Source organism: Schistocerca nitens, chromosome 11, assembly GCF_023898315.1.
Source record: "Schistocerca nitens isolate TAMUIC-IGC-003100 chromosome 11, iqSchNite1.1, whole genome shotgun sequence".
In the NCBI taxonomy this organism is placed as follows: Eukaryota; Metazoa; Arthropoda; class Insecta; order Orthoptera; family Acrididae; genus Schistocerca; species Schistocerca nitens.
The window spans coordinates 209882386-209901233 of NC_064624.1; the positions used below are offsets into that span (position 1 = coordinate 209882386).

General features: G+C 45.6%; 1 protein-coding gene across 1 annotated transcript in view; it reads left to right on the top strand.

Annotated features, from left to right (window-relative positions):
- The window catches only part of LOC126212792 (neuralized-like protein 4), a 303166-nt gene that overhangs the window by 93056 nt on the left and 191262 nt on the right, over nt 1-18848 (top strand). The window contains exons 10-13 of the mRNA XM_049940194.1: nt 1535-1634; nt 11044-11220; nt 15043-15133; nt 17137-17303. Coding sequence (XP_049796151.1) covers nt 1535-1634; nt 11044-11220; nt 15043-15133; nt 17137-17303 — 535 coding nt within the window. The remainder of the gene's footprint in view (nt 1-1534; nt 1635-11043; nt 11221-15042; nt 15134-17136; nt 17304-18848) is intronic.

The window sequence follows — 18848 nt, forward strand, 5'->3', positions numbered from 1 at the left end:
CGCATCTGCGTCACACGGTCCCGCGCTGCCGAGGACGCCACTTCGCTTTCCACAGAACGACTTGGCGCCAAACGGCTACCTGAGCGACCCGCGAAACGTACTGTGGCGTGCCGGTCTCGTCTGGCTGTGGCGTTATGACGACATCGGGGCTGCGCCGGCAGCCGACTCGGCAGTATTAGTATTCGTCCCTGTCGCCTCGGCGTGCTTCTTCGCCGTCGCGGTTGAGATCGCGGCGACGGTGAGTGCCCGCGGTCCGACAGCCTCGTGCGTGTGTCGGGAGCCGACGGGACTGCCCGCAGTAGCGAGCTGCGGAGTGGCCCACCGCTATCTGGGTACGGACCGCACGTCGGCCTCGGAGAGTCGAACCGGCGACCCGCTGTGAACGCTGGCGCCCCATCTGCTGCTGCGTGTAGCCGGTGGTGTAACACGCCCCACTGTCCGGGAGAGCTGCCACACTCGAACGAATCTCGTTAGAAAATTGGCACCTATTTATACACGGCCGTGCGCCTCCGTTTCGCTGACGCGCCGCTTCGAGTCACGTACTCGTAACACCCGGTTTGCGCCAGCAGTCCCCCTTCTCCCTGTAACTTGCGCCACCCGAACCGCTGCGTTTACTCTTTTCGGCGGATCGACGTCCCTGTGGCCTCCTTTCTAGTTCGCAACTGCCGGTAAGCGCAACTTACTGTCGGCAGGCCCACGACTGGCTGTTACTTGTGCACTCAGAAATATTGCGCCGAATCAAAATTTTCCTTATCTTAAACTGTGGTGCCGCTACAACTGGCAGATGTGTCTAGCAGATCCCGTGTCGAATAGATCCGTGATTTGTTGGGCTGTCAGTCTGGCATCAGATTTCTCCAGTCGCAGTCGTCGAGGGTGGCCAGACGGTCCTCAGTTTGTCCGTAGTGGACTGTGACGCCGTCATTTGACCGCTCGCGTGAACCTCGGACACGGTCAGACGTGTGAGGCAGAATTCCTGCACCACTGCCGAAATCGGAAGTGTCACCCGTCTGGCGCCGGTGTCGCACCTCGCACAAATCGCTTGCCTACCGCGTCTCACAGCGTCTCCCGTTCGACCGCAGTTAGCTGCAGCGGGAGGTGTGCGGTGTGCTCACTGTACGTCTGCACCGTCGGCGCTCCACCGTCCCATGACGAGTCGGTGTGTAGAGCGGTCGGTGAATCCCCGAATGCGTGCTAACTTCGACCACCTACTTTTTTTTTCAGATTAGTTCTGCATTTTATAAATTGTAGTGTACTAATTAGTTTGTTAGCCTCTCATAGAAGCCACAATGTTCACTAACACAAATACCACTAAAATTGAAGAATGCTCACGGTCATCACATTTTAATCTGAAAATCGGTCAAAGTATAACCAGTTTACAGTGCAACCAAAAGTGCCACAAGATTGGCATTTCACCTACCTGTGCCTCGTCGAGGAAAGGGAGCGATATCCCGGCAGCTGTCAGAGCGGTAGTGGCTGTACGGTGTCCTCTCGGACGCCAGTGCCGCACTTGAGACGGTGCCTTTTGTCGTTGCAGATCTGCCCGAGGAGGACAACGTGGACCGGCTCATGTTCCACCCGAACTGCGGCACGCACGCCGCCGTCATCAACAACCACCGGACGGCGCACAGGCCGCAGTGAGTGACCCTCAAACTTTCACGTTAGTGAGTTCTCCTGCCGTACGCTCGTCGCCCAATTTGTACATTTTCGTAAAGTATCTGACGACGTACCGAATTAACACTGTGGTTAACAAATGGCTTGTGACTCGGCCGAATGTGTAGGAGAAATTGTGGTCTGTGCTACAAAATGAGTAAATCGCGGAGCTTCCCCCAGATCCGGAGAAATCATTATTGGAGTTCCTTAAGCCTCAGTCGTAGATGCACTCTGTCGTTTCTTGTGTGTGGAAATGAAATGACCTTCCCAGAGGGAGCTCTCTCTCTCTCTCTCTCTCTCTCTCTCTCTCTCTCTCTCTCTCTCTCTCTCTCTGTTTGTGTATGTGTGGGTGTGTGGGGGCAGAGGGGGGGGGGGGAGGCAGGGGAGGCAGCTCACCGGTGTTACATACGTGTGTCCTGAAATAAATTGTAGTCTGTCAGCCCAGTACTGCGCCACATCCAGAGCTTATTTCTTGTCCAGCCACAAATCGTCAGCACGGCATCTTTAGGGACAGTTTGGGCGGGCCGGGTAGCGTTCCACGTCTCGCACCACGTTTGCACTTGTCGTCGTCCACGTTCCCGTGACCCCACCCGATCGTGTTTGTTTTCACCGGGGCCACCCCCGTTCTCGAGTGGTTCGGGGCCATCCGTGTTTTCGAGTTTGTTGCGGTACCGTCAGACACTATCTGTGCCGGCGGATGACCGGGTTTGCAGTTCTTCGGTGGCTCACCGGGGAACCTTTTACGAGATAGTAGTCGTCCGGGTTCGCGTTCGGTGCCGGAGAGAGGATGTCGATCGCCGACGGACCTTCTGAGCCTGTCCGTGAATTTGTGAGATGTTCTTCTTCAATTTGGACTCTGAAGGCCCACAGCTCTGTTGAACTTGTGTACGGTTGCAGCTGTAGAGAAGCACAGTACTTTTGCCACGGTTCTCGGAATAGTAGGTTTTGCTCGGTGTTTGCTGTCTGTGTGTTTCCACAAATTTTTTTTCTGGAGGCCGCCTTTAGACAGAGATCTATATGTAAGAGATCTGTCCAGTTTCACACTCGACAGGTTTGTTTATCTGTGTGCTCCAATGTTGTATTACTGCGGGAAACATCGAGTTTTCGCTTCGAGATAGGAGGTGGAAGGCGTGTACTCGAGTCTTCGAAAGATTTGGCTTAGAGGAGTTAGTTTGATAGTAGACTGACAATTTTCTCAGTGCTTTCTGCAGTGTCAGCTGTATAATCTCAAAAGTCCTCCCTGAGCTCCGACTGCTGGGCCATCTGCAGTTAGGGAATTCTCAGTACAATTAGGTGTCGACTGGTCATCAGTCTGCAGATTAAAAAGTGAGGGGGCCGGGACACTTCCCTGAGCTGATCTGTTTCTTTGCTTTCTCTGTGGGCTCTCCTCTCCTTTCCATTGAGAATCACATGAAGTTGTCTATTTTGTGAGAGAGACTCGGTGATATTGACAAAATACTGATCTCTGAAATTGTTAGCGTATGCGCAACTTAGGCCAATCGATGCTAGCTCTGCAATTTTTTTATTTTTGTACCCTTCTTCAGTGCCTTCTGTTGGGTATAGAATTTGACCTACCTTCGAGCAAATCAGTTACTGACCAGGTAAATTTGTGTTTCCTCATTAATTGTTTGTCAAGCAGAATTAGTGCTTTTTGAGGGTGGTGGAACATTATTATTATTATTATTATTATTATTATTATTATTATTATTCACGTATGGGCCCAGTAGGACCACGTGACGTACAATCCGTCAATGTCACGTTTCACGGTTGGCCTTTCTTTGTGCCCAAATTTGTTTCATCCTTTCAGAATGAAGTTTCTTTCTTTTGTCAGACCACATTGTTTCATTCCTTTTTCTGATTTCCCTCTGACCGACTTTCCAGTCAAATATCTTTTGTCTGAACGTTTTCCTATCTGCAAGGTCTGCCTGAGTTTTACCGGCTGCTTTAAGATCCTCCTTAATCCCAGCAATCCATTTCATTGGCTCAGTTTTAGCCTTACTTCTGTTTTCGTAGAATTCTACTATCTGCTTTTTCAACCCAGTGGGTCTTTTCTTCAAATTAAAGTTTCTGATCCATAAAGACACTCAGGTTTGATTACAGTGCTGTATTGCGTAAGTTTACTGAATTTAGAAAGTGATTTTTTATTATAAATATTTTGTGTTAATCTGAATGCAGTTGCCATCGTTTGACAGCAAACTTCATTTGCAGCTTCTTTCAGACCGTTTTCTTGTATGATTTCCCCAAGTATTTAAACTGAGATACCCTTTTCATTTTTCCGTATTTCGTGTTTAAAAACTTTGGTGCTTGTTTATGGCATGTCATGTATTCCATTTTTTCGAATGATATTTGTAGTTCTACATTTCCCGAGACTTCTTTAATAATTTCAGTTTGTTTTTGAGCTGTGGTAACATCCCTAGTTAAAATTGCCAGATCATCTGCAAAGGCGAGTCAATCTACTCTAATATCACTTCTACCTAACTTGATTGATTGGTCTATAATTTGAATCAACTTTTGCTCTCGCCATTCTGTAATTACCTTTTCCAAAACACAGTTAAATAGTAATGGAGAGAGTCCATTCTCTGTCCAACACCAGTCTTCATTTCAAATGGTTCAGAAATCTCTCCCAAGAGTTTAACTTTAGATCTAGTATCAGTTAACATTTCCTTAATCAGTGTTAGAGTTTTATTATCTAGCCCTTGTTCCTTTAAAATTTGGAAAAGAGATTCACGATCAACTGGTTCGTAAGCCTTTTCAAAATTCACAAATGTACAGACACTATTGTAACTAGAAATCCTTTGGTGTCCGAGCGTTAGTTTTAAAGCAAGAATTTGTTCCGGACAGGTTATGTTTCATCTAAAGACTGCTCGATATTCACCAATTTTATGTTCTAGCTGTTCTTGGGCTCGATCGAGTAAACACTGCGAGTGAATTTTGTACGTGATTGGGAGAAGAGAGATTCCTCGGTAATTATTAGTATCGGTTCTATCCCCCTCTTTTTGCAATGGATGAACTAGGGCAGTTTTCCAGTCCTCAGATATTTCTCAGTTTTCCAGATATGTCCTACTAGTTGAGTGATCTCTTTTTATAGTCTTCGGGCCAGGTGATTTTAGTAATTCTGCGATTATACTGTCTACTCCAGATGCTTTATTGTTTTTAAGTCTCTTAATTTGTTTAGTTATTTCGATTTCGTGAGGTGCTGTAGAGTTAGGGTTGGTGTTATTGGTTTGCTGTGGCTGGAGTTTATTCACTGGTTCTGGACAGTTCAATAGTTTTTCAAAACACATTCATAAATTTCAACAAACAGAGAGCAACATAGAAAATTGTAAATAAAATTATTGTTGACGAGTGTTCTAGAAGTACACCCCCCCCCCCCCCCCTTACGGTCTCTCTCTCTCTCTCTCTCTCTCTCTCTCTCTCATCTTGTGTGTGTATATGGGTGAGAAAGATCTACAACATATGCAGTTCTGTTGTGTAAGATTTGTGGAATGAGCATGGAGTACTGTGCACATCGCCCTATCCTCCAATCAAGATGCCCCACGACTGTAGTATGACACGGTTTGTTTTTCATTTTAGATTAAGAGTGAGACTAACGTAACCTGCGTGTGTGTGTGTGTGTGTGTGTGTGTCCCATTTGTTCACATTTGTTTATCGGTAACAGCAGTGGTAAGTAATTGTTTCTGCTATGGCCCCAAATTGAAATGTGTGAAAAGAGGAACCCTTATTTTCCACAGGTAAGTCCCACGAAGCCATGTGAAACGGCCTTGGGGACGGAGGGGGAAGGGCAAAACTGTGAAAATCTTTTTGTTAATATAGTGTATATTAATTAGTATTTTAATTGTAAATTTTCAAAATGATGTTGATTGTTATAGATGATGATTTTTTTCCTTATATTTTGAATTACAGAGGTACATAACCAGTAGATCTTAAATTGACACTGAATCAAACTGAAGGCTTTTGTAGCAACCTTTTATATATTCTTTCTTGTATCTCTTCTCCACGAGTGAGTCTTGTCGTAATCTATTCTGAGTCCCATTTAGGTAGTCCAGATCCCAGACCCAAATGACAGGACACTCCACATGTATCATAAACGTTTTTCTGGTGTGAAAGTTTTTGAGGTTAATATCGTATTTCTATGGAAGACACGTTTTTCTTGGAAAATTCTGTTTCTTAATCATCTTTTGATTCTTCCATCTGTACTGACCCGAGCTTCCTAATAATTGAGGTTTAATGTAATTGGATAGATAAAAAACATGTACTCACCAAGTGGTGGCAGAAAACACACACACACACACACACACACACACACACACACACACAGAGAGAGAGAAAACTTTTGTAGCCAGTCTCTCCTCCTCCTGACAGAAGGAGTGAAGGAAAAGGACTGGAGGAAAAGTCAACTGTAACCCCAGTTCGGGGAGACTTACCGGATGGGACAACGAGGACAGACTGATTGTCAGTCTTCCCCTCTCGTCCTGTCTGGTAAGTTCCCTTGACCTGAGGGTTCTGGGTGACTTTTCTGAAGTCTACCCCTTTTCCTAAAACTCAGCACTCCTTTTCCTTCACCCTTCTCCACTCCCATCAACTCTTCTGCCGGAAAGAGGAACCACTGGCAGGTGCGTGCACGCACGTGCGTTCTCCTACTGTCGTGTGACAAGTAGATCTTTTTTTTTATCTATCCAATTACATTAATTGTATCTAAAAACAAAGATGATGTGACTTACGAAACAAAAGCACTGGCAGGTTGATAGACACACAAACAAACACACACACAAAATTCGAGCTTTCGCAACTGACGGTTGCTTCATCAGGAAAGAGGGAAGGAGAGGGAAAGACGAAAGGATGTGGGTTTTAAGGGAGAGGGTAAGGAGTCATTTCAATCCCGGGAGCGGAAAGATTTACCTTAGGGGGAAAAAAGGACAGGTATACACTCGCACAAACACACATATCCATCCGCACATACACAGACACAAGCAGACAATTGCATTAATTGTGAAGAAATGAATATTTTCATAGTTATAACATTTGAATGTGTGTGAAGTGGTTGCAGTACAGGGTGTATACGTCCCGAGACAACTGGGAAATCGTGTAAATTATATGGTGAATATTAACATTGAATGACATAACGCTTAAACAACAAATTAGCTATTTTGTTTACCTATTGTATGTGAACCGCAAGTAAAAAAAGGGGGATCAGAAGGAAGAATTGGACAAAGTGCAAGTACGACTCGCGTTCTGAGACTTCCGTACAGACTTAATATTATATATGGTGATAGCTTTGGACAATGTTCACTGGAATAATCTCTTTCATATTCTGAAGGTGGCAGCGGTAAAATACAGGGAGTGAAAGGCTATTTACAATTTGTACCGAAACCAGATGGCAGTTATAAGAGTCGGGGCCACGAAAGAGAAGCAGTGGTTGGGAAGGGAGTGAGACAGGGTTGTAGCCTCTCCCCGATGTTATTCAATCTGTATATTGAGCAAGCAGTAAAGGAAACAAAAGAAAAATTCAGAGTAGGAATTAAAATCCGTGGAGAAGAAATAAAAACTTTGAGGTTCACCGATGACATTGTAATTCTGTCGGAGACAGCAAAGGACTTGGAAGAGCAGTTGAACAGAATGGACAGTGTCTTGAAAGGAGGATATAAGATGAACATCAACAAAAGCAAAACGAGGATAATGGAATGTAGTCAAATTAAATTGGGTGATGTTGAGGGAATTAGATTAGGAAATGAGACACTTAAAGTAGTAAAGGAGTTTTCTATTTGGGGAGCAAAATAACTGATGATCGTCGAAGTAGAGAGGATATAAAATGTAGACTGGCAATGGCAAGGAAAGCATTTCTGAAGAAGAGAAATTTGTTAACATCGAGTATTGATTGTAGTGTCAGGAAGTCGTTTCTGAAAGTATTTGAATGGAGTGTAGCCAGGTATGGAAGTGAAACGTGGATGATAACTAGTTTGGACAAGAAGAGAATAGAAGCTTGCAAAATGTGGTGCTACAGAAGAATGCGGAAGATTAGATGGGTAGATCACATAACTAATGAGGAGGTATTGAATAGAATTGGGGAGAAGAGGAGTTTGTGGCACAACTTGATAAGAAGAAGGGACCGGTTAATTGGACATATTCTGAGGCATCAAGGGATCACCAATTTAGTAATGGAGAGCAGCATGGAGGGTAAAAATCTTAGAGGGAGACCAAGAGATGAATACACTAAGCAGATTCAGAAGGATGTAGGTTGCAGTAAGTACTGGGAGATGAAGAAGCTAGCACAGGATAGAGTAGCATGGAGAGCTGCATCAAACCAGTCTCAGGACTGAAGACCACAACAACATGGTGATACTGGTGGCTGTGGCTGTGGTTGTGGTTTGATGTGGCACAGTGGCCTGGTGCAATTCCTTCCGTTAGATGCCACTGTATTGACTTCTTGTTCCTAACCTACAGCAGTTATACAGCCTGGGTGCAGGGTCTACACTTCGACGTGGAATCCGAACCGCACGTCGTTACGGGTGACTCGTCACACTGTCGAGATGTGAATGCTAGGTTAAACCGGAGGCGAAGATATTCACAGTCCAGTGGATATTCGATCCCACTATCTCTCGTTTTCCAGACATGCGTGTTACTGCTAGACCCCTGGGCCTGATGTGTAAGTAGACAGTGTCAGTAGAACTCTTCCGGGCTGTCAACCATAGTGTCGGCATATAAAACTGTCCGACGTTTCGGCCACTGTCGGGAGTGGCCTCCTTCAGGGTTTTGTGCTGAGCTGCCTGGTGAATGAGAGAGACTGCAGATCTTATACAGTAGCAGAGGAAACTGTTTACGTGATTTGTTAGGGTACGCGAGGTAGGAGGAGGGGTGGTAGGCGTACTTTATTGGCCTTTATATTATTCCTTGTCAGTGGTGGATAAAGATGTGCCCAATTGTTATTTGCATTATTTCTTACCGTCGGTTGAAACAGACAAATTAGAAACGGGCAGTATCTGTGAGTGACGTAGCACCGTTTACTCGTTTCCAGGCGCAGGCCGAGGCGAGCCCGCGCTCTGTGTTCGCACGATCACTGGGGAATCCAGTGTGCGCGTGTGGGTCACCCTGCATTCACTCCCCTTCCGTAGCGTTGTCACTGCCGGCATTCACGATGCCGCAAGCCTATACCCACCGTCTCAAATAGAGAGGACGGGTGAAAGCTACGTCACTCACAGATACTGCCCGTTTCTAATTTGTCTGTTTCAACCGACGGTAAGAAATAATGCAAATAACAATTGGGCACATCTTTATCCACCACTGACAAGGAATAATATAAAGGCCAATAAAGTACGCCTACCACCCCTTCTCCTACGTCGAGTATCCTAACAAATCACGTAAACAGTTTCCTCTGCTACTGTATAAGATCTGCAGTCTCTCTCATTCACCAGGCAGCTCAGCACAAAACCCTGAAGGAGGCCACTCCCGACAGTGGCCGAAACGTCGGACAGTTTTATATGCTGTGATACTGTGGTTGACAGCCCGGAAGAATTTTATCCAGAGTGACGGTGGCGACGGAAGTTTACACTGATGTGTAAGTAGATAGTTCGTCTGTAGGTCTCGACAAGTGAGTTTGGAATTATCAAAATATGTGGCGTATATGACCGCATCTCTCGATTGCATCGGCTCAGAAGCTTAAATTAGTTACACTATCGAAGGACCGTAGACTTCGTTACCTGACGTATTTTATTTCGACTAGATACCTCTTTCTCTTCCCATTCCTGAGAAAAAGGGGTCTTATCGGACGGGCAGACAGCCGGACCGACCGAACGAATGCAGCTTAAAAATAGTAGTATTGTAATTAGGAGTCGTATAAGGACAAGTTTGGTAATACCACATTTTTCTGTTAGAATATAAAATTCTTTGTTCTTTCCCGAATCCAAACTGCCCCCCCCCTCCCCTCTTGTGTTTTCCTCAGATTCTGCACCTTATCAGTCAAAACGGAACTGTTGTGGGGTCACTTTGTTGTCTCTCTGTCACTGTTAAGATCTCCTTCTCTCAGAAACTGGTAGCTATCTCAAATTGAAATTTTAAGGATTACAATCCCTTGGCGGTGTAAAAAATTTGACCTTCTGAGGCAGCACGATGAAAAGACACAGTCATTTGTCACACGTTTCAGTAGTCGTAAACACACTCATCCGAACTGGTAGCACCCAAACCGTGAAATTTGCGAAAAGTGAGGTTGTACAGCGTCACTGAGGGGGGAAAAACTAAAGAATTGTGAATTTGTAATTATATCACATCAAAAAATAAAGTTTTTGTGAAAGAAAATGCAAAATTACAGAGAAAACTTTAATTCGAAACGTGCAATTAAAAAGTTTCTTCAAAGTGTCAGATTCCCGGAACCGTTATCCTGCAAGTATCAGTATTGATAACGAACAAAAATTGTTGAGATTCTCATTTCCAGGTGTAGTGGTTAATAAAAAAGAAGAAAAGAAAAGAAAAGGTTGAAAATGTGGGAAGAAATGGTGAATAAAAAAGGGTTTTAAAATCGTTAATGACCTTGGAAAAGGGAAAGAATGAAATGCAAATCGGACTTCGTATTACAGAAAAGCTATCGAACTTCGTGATTTGGAAAAAATATTGTTGGGGTGGTCCTTGCGGTGTTTCTGAGCAAAAGTCAAACCAATTTCCACTACAAAAATTATTTGAAAGAGCACAGAGAATAACAAAATGTGATTAAGAGGGGGAAATGGCGTAGATAAGAGTTCATTCTTTACCATGTTAACACGTCTTCTCTCGTGCGGCGTCCAGGTCTTGTTCTCCAAAAATCTCCTGCTTCATTTCTGCGTGAAAAGTCGTAGCTGCTCCGAATTTCATACAAACTTCCACAATACGTCTCCACATCAATAAGTTTTTTCGTCTTCATATGACCACGACTAGCTAATAAGTATGTTAAGCTTCCGCTCTCAAGAGACGAGCGGGTAGAAAACAAAAAGAGTTACAATTTTAGTACCTTCATTTTCTTATATATTTTCTGTGCCGTCGAGCGCTCATACAGCTGCGACTGTATAATTTATATCTGAGGGAACGAGTGTAGCGCGGCGAAATTTAAAGTCCCGCTACACAGGGATAGATGAGATGTCTATGTACACAATCAACATTATAAGATAGTACGTAACGCTCAGAATGGGAGCCCTACTTGCACTCGGCCAATTTTTATTTCGGGTCTTCCTTACTACAGGTGTGTATGTGACCTTCAGAATGTGGTTTACGAAACTTGTTAGTACAAAAAAATTAAATTTTCACAAATGAAACCCGGTCAGGTCGAGTCTTAATTTCAGTCTGTTGTTTCACAAGTTGTGAAGACACTGTGCGTTAAACGGTAAGTCGCAGCTGCTTTTTTTTTTACGACTCTCCACCGCTCCCGCCCAGTGCGATGGACGACTTCAACAACGGCGTCGTGCTGACGAACCGGCCGCTGCGGCCGGGAGAGCTGTTCGAGGTGCGGCTCGACAAGATGGTGACCAAGTGGGCCGGCTCCATCGAGATCGGCGTAACGATGCACAGCCCCGCGGAGCTGGAGTTCCCCTCCACGATGACCAACGTGAGGTAGGTGCGGCCGGCGCGCGGCTGCTGCCAGCTCCTGCGTGTGCTGCTTCCTTCCTGTCTGCTCTGTGGCAGTGAGAAAGCAACGACTGCACCTTCTCTCTCCACTGTTTCACTCAAATGCTTAAAAAGTAATGGACAGCTTCACGCTGACTATTATTCTGATACAGTCGGCTAGAATACATCTAAACCTACACTGTGTGATCAAAAGTATCCGGACATCCCCAAAAACATATTTTTTTCATATCAGGTGCGTTGTGCTGCCACCTAGTGCGAGGTACTCCACAACAGCGACCTCAGTAGTCATTAGACATCATGAGAGGGCAGAACGGGGCGCTCCACAGAACTCACGCACATCGAACGTGGTCAGGTGATTGGGTGTCACTTGTGTCATACGTCTGTACGCGGGATTTCCACACTCCTAAACATCCCTAAGTCCACTATTTCCGACGTGATAGTGAAGTGGAAACGTGAAGGGACACGTACAGCACAAAAGCATACAGGCCGACCTCGTCTGTGGACTGACAGAGACAGCCGACAGTTGAAGAGAGTCGTAATGTGTAATAGGCAGACATCTATCCAGACCGTCACACAGGAATTCCAAACTGCATCAGGAGCCACTGAAAGTACTATGACAGTTAGGCGGGAGGTGAGGAAACTTGGATTTCACGGTCGAGCGGCTGTTCATAAGCCACACATCACGCCGGTAAATGCCAAACGACGCCTCGCTCGGTGTATGGAGCGTAAACATTGGACAATTAAACCGTGGAAAAACATTGTATGGCATGACGAATCACGGTGCACAATGTGGCAATCTGATGGCAGGGTGTGGGTATGGCGAATGCCTGATGAACGTCGTCTGCCAGCATGTGTGGTGCCAACTGTAAAACTCGGAGGTGTTTGTGTGGTCATGTTTTTCATGGAGAGGACTTGCATCCCTTGTTGTTCTGCATGGCACTATCACAGCACAGGCCAACTATGGATTCTTAAGCACCTTCTTGCTTCCCACTGTTGAAGAGCAGTTTGTGGATGGTGATTGCATCTTTCAACACGATCGAACACCTGTTCTTAATGCACGTCCTGTGGTGGAGTGGTTACACGACCATAACATCTCTGTAATGGACTGGCCTGCACAGAGTCCTGACCCGAATCCTATAGAACACCTTTGGGCTGTTTTGGAACGCCGACTTCGCGCCAGACCTGACCGACTGACATCGATACCTCTCCTCAGTGCAGCACTCCGTGAAGAATGGGCTGCCATTCCCCGAGAAACCTCCCAGCACCTGATCGAACGTACGCCTCCGACAGTTGAAGCTGTCATCAAGGCTAAGGGTGGGCCAACACCATATTGAATTCCAACATTACCGATGGAGGACGCAACGGACTTGTAAGTCATTTTCAGCCAGGTGTCCGGATACTTTTGATCTCACAGTGTACATCTGTACTCAGCAAACCACTCTGAAGTGCGAAGAGTACGTTCCATCGTACCAGTTATTAAGATTTCCGTTCGCATACGAGGTGTGGTCGGAAAGAACCGGAATTTGTGTTTTTCTCGAAGAATCTTTATTTATTCGTCAACATCAACTGTATCTCCGTCAGAGTAATCCCCCTCAGCTTTAGTACACTTGTGCCGAAGCCTTCTCCAGTCTCGGAAGCACTCTTGGAACTCAGTTTTCATTACGGTGTTAGTCTCATCTGTGGTGGCAAAACGATGCCCTTTCACGGTTCTCTTTAGCCTCGGGAATAGAAAGAAGTCGCAGGGGCCAACACAGTGGCTGAGGCGGCTTAACGGTTTTGTTTTTTTAGCCAAAGAACCACGAACAAGTGTTGAGGTGTGAGCGGGAGCATTACTGTCGTGCAATTTCCAGGAGGAGTTTTGCCACAACTCTGGTCGTTTTCTTCAGATAGCTTCACGGAAACGGCACGTTACTTCCAGACAGTATTGCTTGCTTACTGTACGACCACAAGGCGGAACTTGTCAATTTCTTTTTTGTCTCGGTCCTTCGAGTAGTTTCCACCGGGACATTTGAGCCTCATTTCAGACGTTACACCTGTATACCCATGTTTCGTCACCTGTTACAACCACCTTTAGAACTTCTGGATTGTTGTCGATTTCGATCAGCAGCTCCCGAACTGTCTCTGTGTGCCTTCCTCTTTGTTCGAAATTCCACAGTTTTGGAACAGACTTTGCCGCTTCACGATTTGTGCCCGAGACTTCTGAAAAAATTGTTCGGCACGAACCAAAGGGTATGCCGGCTTCTGATGGTGATTTGGTGATTTTCCACAACCCTTTTCTTTGCTTCTTCCACATTGTCATCAGTAATTGTTGTGCTATGGCATCCGGAGCAGTATCATCTTTGATGTCGTCTTCATCCATTTTTAAATGTTTGTACCACTCGTCAACTCTTGTCTTACACATAGTAGATTCGGCAAAAGCCACAGTCGACATATCAAATATGGTGCTGCACTTTATTTGATATTTGAAGAACAATTTAATTCAAATCCTTTGATCCATCTTTTTTGTAAGTAAAAATTCTCCGATCACCCGAAAACACACAACCTTTTTGACTGTCAACAATAAGCTAAATATTCAAAATGGCTGAAGATGGAAACATGCATCAGGAATAGCCATATGAAAAAGATAAAAAAATTGAAAATCGTACGTATAAATCCCGTACAATTACAAAATTCCCGTTACTTTTTTAAGGATGTTTTTATTTGATAATTAGAATAGTTGTAAGTTTAGAATTTTAGGATTGTAACAAGAAAATCAAAAACTTACTTAAGAGTCGACTTTCAATTGACATTTAATGTAAATAATGGACGGAATGCAAAAATTGCGTTTAAGGTATAAAAGCAGGATAAACTTGCTGTCTTAATGTAGGGTTCCATACAAAAATTCAGGAATATGGCTACAAAATTGCAGCCGTAAGAAAGTGTATGTGTATGTATGATAGTAAGAAAGAAGAAAATGCAAAAAGTGACTGCTGATGTTTGATGGGAAAATAACGATTACCAACGTTCCAGGTCACTGTAGAAGGATTTGACAGCAAAATAGCAGCCTACGATGTTCCAGGGTGAAAAAAAAGTGTTGGACTGGAAAACTGCAGCTTCCGATTCGCTAATACAGCAGAAATTGTTTTCCGTGTGATAATTGTGGGCCCTGTGAAATTGTTAGGAAAGAACTGAATACACACACGCACATCGCCCGCAGCTGGAAGGTCGAATGCCTGCACGTGTGCTGTAATTAATCCGTTGTAATCCTCACAATCCCTGTGGAAGTGACACGTAACAGTACGTTTCGACATTCGTCCGCAAAATCAGGTGGTTGAAACTTTGTAAGCATGCTCCGCACTGAGATTGTTGCACACTTCAGAATTGTCCCGCCACCTAATCTGACACAGACACGGTTGTTTACATCTCCTCTTTGTGACTGGACACATTAAAAGTGCAGCTGCAGCCCATGGCTCTCTTGTCACGACCTCTCTCTCTTTGCGCACAGACCTACGACGGGAGACTCTCGCGGGGAGTTACTTCTCGGGTCCCGCAGAATTCCTCACCCTGCCGTTTGTAAATGCTGCAGACGAATGCTCTAGCGAGACTCCCGCACACTCGCGGAAAGTACTCGCAGGTAACTGTCAGACGGGGGCTACCGGCCCGGCGAATATTCGCAAGTGCCCCTCCCCCCCCCCCCCCAGCCCCTAGCCCCCTTCCCTCTGTGAGTACTGTCTGAATGTACCGAATTGTCCGGTAGGAAAAGACTCGCGTGCATCCCAGTCTGGAGAATGTAGACTAGGCTGAACCGTCCGGTTTCCTCCTGTGCAGGTCCGGGACGTGGATGATGACTGGGAACGGAGTGATGCACAACGGGTCGACCGTCATCCACGAGTACGGCCAGAACCTGGACCGGCTGCAGGTACGGCGCTGCTCCGCTCCCCGGCCGCACCGGGCGAGCCGAGTCGTCGACGACTGGTAGCTCTGATTTGTAGCAAATACATTTAGAACTGTTCGATTTGCTGTAAGTACCCACTCTCGATTAAGTGCTGAGAATATTGTGTAACGCATTAAACTGAGGATATATCTATCAATAAGCACACGTTACATCCCCCTCGTGGCTGCACCACGGGGTTTTACGGTAGTTTTCCTTTTAACTGTTAAGGTAGGTGTGTTGTGCTCTGTGAGCATCATTCTGCTGGCTGACTAACTACGTGCCTGTGCTTAGAGAAGGACCTTCGCGTGCTCTCACTTTCTCGGGTTCTGCTGTATTTCGGAACCCATCTGAATTGACTGTGTGAATAAATTCATTTTTTCTAGCCGAGATGTCAAATACGAGATCTGATCAAAAAATTCTGGAACATTCGTAATAACGTGCCAGTGGTGTGTTCGAGCAAAATGCAGTTGGCATCCTTGCACGAGATTTTGTTTACTGTGTAACTGCCCGATGTTTCACTGTTGTCGGTTGTTGTTGTTGTTGTTTGGTGCTGTCTTTAGAGTCGCACAGTTTGCAATTTTCGAGATGGCAGAGTTAGAGGAATAACATGTCCACATTAAATTTTGCGTGAAACACGAGAAAAACTTCACAGACACACACCGAGTGATGCAGTAAGCCTACAATGGTGAGTGAGTGCTTGAGCCGTACTCGGTGTTACGAATAGCTCATACGGTTTAAAAACAGCCTGACGGAAGTTGAAGGTGACCCTCGTTCCGGACACCCTTCGACGTGTACCGACTACACTCAAATTGGGAATGTCGACAAAATTGTGCGTGCCACTTGGATACCGACTGTCTGAGAGATTGCAGAAGAATGTTACACTTCAGTTGGATCGTGTCACGAAATCCTGGCACGGAGTCTCAGAATGCACCGCGTTGCCGTCAAGTTCGCCCCGGGGCTCTCGAATCACGACCGGAAAGATGTTCCTTGAGAGAATTGTAGCTGGTGATGAGAAATGGTTAAGGTGTTGAGACTAAGGTTTGATCTTCAGAATGGATCGGCAAAGGTTCTCAACGAGAAAAGAAAAGAAGCTCATAGTCAGGTCAAATGTTGTAATTATGCCGATAGTTGTCTTTGACTTCAAAGAGATCAGTTCTTTGTGAATTTGCGCTCAGGGGACAAACTGTTAATCTATGATACCTTCGGGACACGTTATGGTGCCTGCCGGAAAACGTGAGAAGGAAACAGATATAAATGCATCACAATAACTCGCCCGCACATTCTTCCCTGTTGGTGAGTGACTATTGCACAAAAAACAAAAACCCTGTGCTGCCTCATCCTCCATTACTCTCTAGTTATCTTTTGATTTTTGTGGCAATCCAACCCTTGGAATAAAAATCTTTAAATAACAGCAAGACAGTCTGTTTTCTCCATTTTGGTGATGCTATCTGACCGTGAAGCCGCAGTAAAAATGTTCCATTCTTTCCTGGAAATTTACCAGATTTATCAAACCATTCTAATAAACAGGAGTTGCTCGTAAACCTATGCGAGGGGTATATTTTTTGGAAAAAAACTTTTTCAGCAAATCTGTGTGCATAGTTGTAAATTAAAAACCATAGAACTTTTATATGAAGTTCTTTATGTGTGTTAAGATTTCAGTGGTATTCATTCAGATATATTAAACTCAATATTTTTCAAGGGGGTGTTTCACTTCCTTTATTGCTGTACAGAGGCGTACACAGAAAATGTTTCTCTTATTTTGCACTACAGTAATACATATTTGACACCAATTAAAACCGAAGTGTATCCCTCGGGTAGGTTTACTTGTTAGTGTAACTGATAGTTGTAGTGTTTTACTTTGCATTTTTTTATAATCTCCAAGTTTGTTTGACGGTTCTGTTAATTTAAACGATACTCGTTCTAGTAGCCCGTAAGTTTTCCTCCGTAGAACGGACGGACCGAGGACACGACTCGCCCCGTGCCGACAGGTGGGCGACCGCGTGGGCGTGATGCGCACGGAGGAGGGCACGCTGCACTTCTTCGTGAACGGCGTGGACCAGGGGAGTGCGGGGGCGGGCGTGCCGGAGCAGGTGTACGGCGTGATCGACCTGTACGGGCAGGCGGTGCAGGCGACCATCGTCGACCCCGCCCTGGAGCACATGTGCCGCTCCGCCTCGGACACCACCTTCAGCACCACCAACCGCACTGACGCCGCCGCGGCCGGCGACGGAGACGGCACCGCCTCGTACAGGTAACGAGCGGGAGCACTCCTCCCGGGGACGGGCAAAAGTGTGCGCCGGACCGGGACTCGAACCCGGGACCTCCCTCTTACTGGGCAGACGTGTCGGCCACTCCGCCGTCCGGACGCAGGTTGTATCGAAAATGCACAGAGTATCTCGGAGCACTCACAGCTTTCTTTCCTTTCTGCTCTCCTCCACCTTCAATTTACATAATACGTATCGCTGCTGTGGATTCTGCATCGTGTCAGTTCATTCGCACAGATCCAATAGAACAGGTAGCACGCATTTGTGCAATTGATTTGCCTCAACTGGCAATGAACCCTCGACCTTCGGTGTGGGTGCACAGTACCGTTTGACCTCTGAGCGGGAACCTGAAATTGCCACGTGAGGGGGATTTGGACGGGGACTCGAGCGTAGGTGGTGACGTGTGGGAGAGCGTGCCGAGATAGTGCATGCATTCACAATCGACACTGTGTTCGGACGGTGCAGTGGTTAATGCCACTGCCTACTAAGTAGCAGATTGCAAGTTTGACTCCCTGTCCGGTACACATTTCACTCGTCGCCACCGACTCTCCACAAAGTCCCGGTGCTGCTAATATCGTCAGCTTCTTCCCTTTCCTTTCCTCCTTTTCTTTCCTTTTCTTTTCCATCTCCCCCCTCTCCAACTTCAGTTTACGTAATATCTGTCGGAACTGCGGACGTCCGTAGTATAACTTGTTAAAGGGAAGTGTATCGTGTTCCTGCAGATTGTCGTACAATGGGCGCTTCTCGAGTCTTTTTGAACGACACCCAGATGGCGCTGCAGAGATGTAGCGTTACTGTTGATTTAAAACTTGCAGTTGTTATTGCTAGAGCAGTGACAGCTGAGAAATTGGTGGCAGAGTTGTTTGTTTACAATGCAGTATTCTACTTCAGCTGGCACGTGTCACTAAAGATACATTCTTTGTTACCTTTTTGTGTATCTCTACCGTGATCTCTCGATTGGCGTGGCAGGCTTCCTCTCTGACAGTGTGATAATTGTTGTCAGGAAACTCGATACGACAACTGACCTGTAGCAAAATTATTTTGTAAGTCAATTTCAGGATATTTTCTATCACCATACATAGGACAATTGAAAAATATGACAAGAAGATTGAAGGGTCGAAACGAAAAACCGTGACAAAAGTGTGAACTGAAAATAGAATTTTGAAGGTATCCGAAAACAGCTACGTTTGTGCGATGATAGAGAATCGAATTTAGAATGCCGGCATCAAATTCCGAACAAACTCGTACATACCTTTCTCGAGTTCCGTTTCCCGCCAATTTCAAAAATACGGTTTTAAGAAAAACACATTTAAAATTTTGGGTTGCATTTATTGCAGTTGCGTCAAACGTACCTCTAGCGTGCGGTCTCTGGACCGTAAGGCAGTCCTTCGAGATCCGAGAGGCAGCCCCCTCCCTCCACCTTCTCTGTGGCCGCC